The sequence below is a fragment of the Colobus angolensis genome, unplaced genomic scaffold (assembly GCF_000951035.1).
Source record: "Colobus angolensis palliatus isolate OR3802 unplaced genomic scaffold, Cang.pa_1.0 Scaffold1, whole genome shotgun sequence".
Taxonomy (NCBI): domain Eukaryota; kingdom Metazoa; phylum Chordata; class Mammalia; order Primates; family Cercopithecidae; genus Colobus; species Colobus angolensis.
Genome location: NW_012110918.1, coordinates 17,440,077 through 17,446,076, shown reverse-complemented (window position 1 = coordinate 17,446,076; position 6,000 = coordinate 17,440,077). Strand labels below are relative to the sequence as shown.

The window sequence follows — 6,000 nt, the reverse complement described above, 5'->3', positions numbered from 1 at the left end:
CCCGGCTCCAGACCTAGCCTGGACCCCGCCTGGACCCCACCTGGCCCTCAGGCCCCTGCCTTCTCCCTGCACCCGGCTCTCCTTTGCCTGACCCTACCCCCCCGACCTGTGGCAGCCCCTCCCACCAGAACCTTACCAGCGCCTGCAGACCGACGCCCCACGGTGCCCAGGTGGAGCCCTGCTGGGGGCCTAAGTCATCACTCCCGGCCATGCCCCTCCAGTGTCCACCCCATCCCAGGCTGGGCTCATCTCTGCCAGGTGTCCCTACCCCTACAGCCCCTGCCCACGTGCATGACAAGTGCCCACCTCCTCGAAGGTCCCCTGCCATCTCTCCCCTCCCCTCGGTAGACCCATTATTCCCTAGCTGTCCTGGCCTGTGGCTGCAGCCTTGGGGGAAGGGCCCGTCAGCCTCACCCCTGGCACAGGGTGCCCCCTCCGTGGCAGAACAAGCACACAGGTCACTAGGAGACCATTACATGACCCTGGCCATCCCCTTCCTGTTCAGGCCTCAGTTTCCCTGTGTGTAAAAGAGGACTCGGAGGCATTTGCTGAGCCTTGTTGACCTGGGTCCGGTGATGCAGGAGTGGGAGAAATGGGTCCATCTCCTACTTACACACAGCCAGATCTGCTGCAGGGAAGGGGCCCGGGCTGGCCCACAGTCCCTACTGGCCCGGCCTGTATGTGGGCCAGGGATGGAGGCCAGGTGGGAGTTGCGGGGGAGGCAGGCGGGCCCTGGTGTCTTAGGACCCTGTGCTCACTTTGTCGTCCTGCTTGCCAGGCCCTACAGCAGGTGCCGGGGGTGAGAGCAAAGAGGCTTGAGACCAGGGCAGCTCCTGCTCCTCGAGGCTGGCGTCACCAGAGCCCCTGCCAGGCAGCAGCGAGGATGGTGACCGAGAAAGTGGGGACCATGTCCTGGTGGCTGTTGGCAGCAGATTCGGGTGCCTCTGCCCCACATGGTGTCCTGGAGAAGCCCGAAGGATGAGAGGCCCTGGACAGTGGATTGGCCATGCTCCGCCCCGGAGGCAGAATTTGGGCTTCTGGGTTTGCTGCTGGCCCCTCGGGACGCCTGGAGTCACAGTGGATGTCTGTACACACACACCGAAGAGGGGCCCGTGCCCCTGGGCACGGCGGCTCCTACCCTCTGCTCTGCCTGCCGCTGCCGGCTGCCTGGCCTCAGAGGTCCCACATGCCCCGTCTGGTGGCTCCTCCGGTGTCCTCACAGGACACTTGACACAGGATGAGGCATGGTCCCGAGACACTGGCAGGCTTGTGAACCTCTTCCCAGCCCCTGCGCCCCCATCCTTGCTGGGTTCCTGGTGGCTCAGGGCAAGGAGCGGCCCTGGGCGCCTGTGTCAGTCCTGTTTCCTCTGCCCTTATCTCAAAAGTCTGTGGCTGTTTCCCCTTCACTGACTCAGCTAGACCGGTAAGCCCACCCTTCCCACAGGAAATGGGCTGTTCCCACCTGGGTCCTGCTGTGGCCACGGTGGGCAGCCAAAAAGATCAGGGGTGGAAGGGGCTTCCAGGCTGCGCTCCTGCTGCCGTGGGCCCCGTTCTAGAGGTGCCCTTGGCAGGACCGTGCAGGCAGCTCCCCTCTGCAGGGCACTATCTGGCCTGTGCCCCAGCTGCCAAAGGAGAGTGGGGGCCGTACCCCGCAGTCAGTGTTGGGGGGCTGGCTCCTGCCTACAGGGAGAGGGATGGTGGGGAAGGGGTGGAGCTGGGGGCAGGGCAGCGCAGGGAATATTTTTGTAATTGCTGTGGTTGGAGCGAATGAAAGTGGGGTGACTTTAAGTTATTGTTGCCAAAGAGATGTAAAGTTTATTGTTGCTTTGCAGAGGGATTTGTTTTGTGTTTTGTTTGAGGCTTAGAACGCTGGTGCAATGTTTTCTTGTTCCTTGTTTTTTAAGAGAAATGAAGCTAAGAAAAAAAGAAACCTTTGTGTGTTGTCTCCTGAGGTCTACCGATAAAGTCCTGGACGGGAGGGGCTGTGCCATGGCTGGGGTAGGAACCTGATGCCACCCCTTCCTGGGGCCAGGAGGAAGCTGCCCCTCTCTTCCCCACTGTCCTTGGTACACCCTGGTGGAGGGGATGGTGTTCTGGCCCTACTGTGTCTGGGGGATGCAGGGGCAGATCCCTGCAGGTCTCCCTTCCTGCAGGCCGAGCTGGCCTGGTAGGGACGGGTGAAGAGAGTGGACCTACAGGCCTCTCCAGGACAGCCTCCTCCCTGCCCTTCTGAGGGCACTGTCTGTCCCTGGGCCCAGGGTGGAAGGCGGAGTCAGGAGAGTTGAGCACAGCTGGGCTCCCCTGCACCCTCTGCTGGCCGGCTCTCAACCGCCCTCCTGGCCTGCCAACTCTGCAGCTTCCTGTCCCCGGGCTGTGAGTGGCTGCAGGCGGGAGTGGGCTCTGCCGGAGACTCCTCCCCAGGTAAGGGCTGCTGTCACCAATGCAGCTCTCAGCACATTGTATTTCACCTAACAGTATCGAAGAACATAGATCTGCTAATGAAGTTTTAAAACCCCCAACTCCAGCAGAGTTCCCCAGTGCCTGCAGGAGTGAGTGGGGGTGGGGGAGGTCCACCCAGGAGTCCTGGGACAGATCCCAGGAGCAGGGAAGCCCCCACCTGCCAGCAGGTGCTCTGCTGGTGACCCCGCACAGCACCTGACAGCTGGTCTTTGGCCACAGGAGAGAGCTGGGCGGCCCTGGCAGCAAGGTTCTGGATGGGAGGCTGGGTAGGGAGGAGGCTGGGGCCTGCCCAGAGGCAGGAGGGGGCTGGGGAGGCCCTTGCGACACTGCCAGTGGGAGTCCAGGAGAGCCCCACTGAGGGGCACGGAGAGGGACCAGGCCCCACACTCCAGGCGCAGCTGCCGGGCCTGCAGGGAATGACGTGCTTATGGGAAGTTCATCTTCCAGCCGGGGTGTGGGCGCTCCCATCCCCCTGCTCCCGGCCTTCTGGCCCTTGGGTGGACAGATCACACCTGGTGCAGAAGGAGCCTGTTTATTAGGCAGGAGAAGCAGCAGGGCAGCCGGACTCCCCTCCCAGCCGCCAGCTGGCCAAATGTCCTCCCTTGACCCAGGGGCACCCCAGGGCTCCATGGCCATATGACCAGAGGTGTATACCCTCAAGAGGCGGCCCCTCAGCCCTGGGCAGCGCAGCCAGCATGTCTCGGCCCCTCAGGGGCCTGTGCCCCCCTGTGCCCAGCCCTGCCCAGAACAGCTGGGATCCAGCCCAGGCCAGACTCAAGTGGGGCAAGGCCAGGCAGCTGGGGCCTGGATGTTCTCTTAACAGGAACGCACAGAGGATGACAAAACAGGCTGCATGGGCAGGGCGGGGGAAGCCGCCGGATGGGCAGCGCCGCAGATGTGGCCATCAGCTGAGGAGGGGGGCAGACCTGTCGTTGGTCACTGTCGGCTTCAGCTGGACATGGGCGAAGGGATTCCTGAAAGAGAAAGATGTGGTTTTAATTTAGGGCAGAAGCCATGAGTAAATTGTGGCACCTGGGCTGCCCGATGCCCCACGGATCCCCAGTGTTGGATGCCCACGGTCCGATCTCAGGGCACAGAGAGCTCGTAGACAACAGAGGCTGCTTTGGGGGGCAGGGAGGGTCAGGTGCCATCTGCAAGGCTGCCTGACCCCAAGGTGCACCACCCTCTGCTCACCCTACGTGACCTAGACAAGGCAGGGTGCCCCCACTCTGATCCATCACCCTCCCAGCAGCGTGGGTGGGCGGGGCGGGGCCAGCTGCACCCTCCCAGTGAGGGGTGGACATCACCACTGAGGCTGGGCACTCAAGACAGCCCTGAACCGGGCACACATCAGTTTGGTGGCCCCCCCACCAGGCCAGACCCACACCTGGGGACACAGCTTGGCAGAGTGCCCAGCCCAGCCCTGGTATGGGGGCATCCAGAGGAAGGCAGTTTAGGCTCGCGGCTCCCTCAGGGCTGCAGATGGACACCCACGGGCCCTGCAGAGCAGCTGGCCATCCCCTGGCCACAGTTGTTCCCCTGCTAAGGGCTCAGCCACCTGTCCCCCCGGGGGTGCCGCGCCCTCCCCCATGTCCCCGGGGCCACAGCTGATGCACAAATACGACTCGAGACAAGAATTTGAAATGGAACAAGATGAGCACGTTTGAGAAGGACCCCACGGATGAGGGGCGCCTGGGCCTTTCTCTTTGGAGTCCCCACCTTTGGAGGGGACAGCACAGGACAGGATGGGGGATGTCAGGCAGTTCCAAGAGTGACAGCACAGATGGCATGTGGACATTAAGACGCAGCAGGGACAGGACTGTGCTCCGGCAGAGCTGTGCTTGGACTGGAGCCATTACCTGGAGCGGAGTCACCTCTGGCACAGTTGGGTCCACAGGAGCCTGGGCAGCCGGGCACGGCTCCGTCCAGCTACCCGGGAAGAGGCACAGGCAGCCAGAAGCAACCCCCGGGGCAGGCCGGCAGGGCTCCGTCCAGCTGCCCAGGAAGAGGTGCAGGGCAGGGGCAGCTCCCTAAGCTTTCCTGAGGACTTTGTTTTCTAAGAACCTGAAACACTTCAGACTGAGTTTTTAAGAGAATAAAATATGTGGAAGAGACTGACGGGTCTGCGGAAGGCTCTCAGACTTCCAGATGGCGTCTGAGCATTGGCACCCTGCTGAAAGGATCTTTTGATCTCTCAAATGCGCTGGAGCCTCAGGGTCTGCTGGATTCCCAGCTTCTTTCAGCTTTGATCTGTGCAGCTTTGCCCTTCGTGGGGCCTGGGTAGGGGCTGCCTGGGGGTCCGATGGTGAGGATTCCACCTCCATCCGTGATGTCTGCCCATGCCCTGCCTCCCTGCCAGGCTAGACCCACTCCTAGGGAAATGCTCTGAGTCCCTCCACAGGCCCAGGGTCCGGAGGGAATTCTGGGGAGATTAGAAATGGGGCTGGCTGGGCGCAGTGGCTCCTGCCTGGAATCGCAGCACTCTGGGAGGCCAAAGCAGGAGGAACCACTTGAGCCCTGGAATTCAAGACCAGCCTGGGCAGCAAAGTGGACCTGTCTCAAAAAGTAAAAAAAAAAAAAAAAAAAAAAGAAGGGAAAAAAAAAAAAGCCAGGCATGGGAGTGGTGCATGCCTGTGGTCCCAGCAACATTGGGGGCTGAAGTGGGAGGCTTGCTTGAACCCAGGAGGTCGAGGCAGTAGTGAGCTGTGTTCCCACCACTGCACTCCAGCCTGGGTAACAGAGTAAGACCCTGCCTCAAAAAAAAAAAAAAAAATAAAGAAACGTGCGTTCCCAGAGAAGGGGCCTAGACCTGGCCCAGACCACAGCCGAGGGCAGCACAGCTGCGTGGTTCTCACTCCTGCTCCGAATCCAAGGCAAAGGCACAGTGCTAGCCCAGACCCCGCGGGGAGCTGCAGGGGCAGGAAGCTCTCCCACCGGCGCAGGCCTGTTCTCTAACCTGCAGTTTTCTCGCCTCGTCTCCCAGAATGGTGGGACCAGGTGGAGCCCGCTGAACCATCCGCACTGGGTGGCTCTGAGGACCCTGGGGCTGGGGCCACAAATGCTGTATCAAGTCTCAGCCTGACGGGGGCAGCGGGTTGGCAGGGACGGGGAGAGCCCAAGGCTGGCTGCGAGAGCAGCTCCACGCGGAGAGGCTGGGCGGCCCCATTTCCCCCACTCTGGCCCCTACCCCTCAGCCGTCTGGGAAAGGCGCGCCCAGGAGGCCTGCAGGGAGCTCACTGTGCTGAGAGTGGGGGCCTGAGCCAACAGAACGTGACGAAGTTTGGAGCCCAAGGTCACTGCATGGAAGCCACAGACATTGCTCCCTGCCAGAGGACACGCGCCAGGCCCCACCTCCTGCAGGACGCGGCCCTGGGCAGCGATTGCCACGAACTACCCAGTGACACCACCAGCACCTCTTCAGCCAGCGAAGGAAAGTCACCAGACAGGTCCAAGAGCAGAGGGCCCCAAGGAGGGCCTGCGTCCTGTTTGGGGAGCTGCTGGTTTGGGGAGTTCAGAGGCCTGGGCTCTGTCTCCTCACTG

At 62.0% G+C, this 6,000-nt stretch overlaps 2 protein-coding genes across 3 annotated transcripts in view; one reads left to right on the top strand and one right to left on the bottom strand.

Annotated features, from left to right (window-relative positions):
- The window catches only part of AATK (apoptosis-associated tyrosine kinase), a 51,755-nt gene extending 49,829 nt beyond the window's left edge, over window positions 1-1,926 (top strand). The window contains exon 15 of the mRNA XM_011933263.1: window positions 779-1,926. Coding sequence (XP_011788653.1) covers window positions 779-819 — 41 coding nt within the window. The 3' untranslated portion in view covers window positions 820-1,926. The remainder of the gene's footprint in view (window positions 1-778) is intronic.
- BAIAP2 (BAI1-associated protein 2) overlaps window positions 1,793-6,000 on the bottom strand; it is a 78,226-nt gene continuing 74,018 nt past the window's right edge. Inside the window, exons 16-17 of one of the 2 annotated variants that reach the window (XM_011958975.1) lie at window positions 3,387-3,434; window positions 1,793-2,972 (exon numbers count right to left, since the gene is read on the bottom strand). In XM_011958975.1, coding sequence (XP_011814365.1) covers window positions 2,897-2,972; window positions 3,387-3,434 — 124 coding nt within the window. In that variant the 3' untranslated portion in view covers window positions 1,793-2,896. The other variant, XM_011959107.1, reaches the window with a different exon arrangement.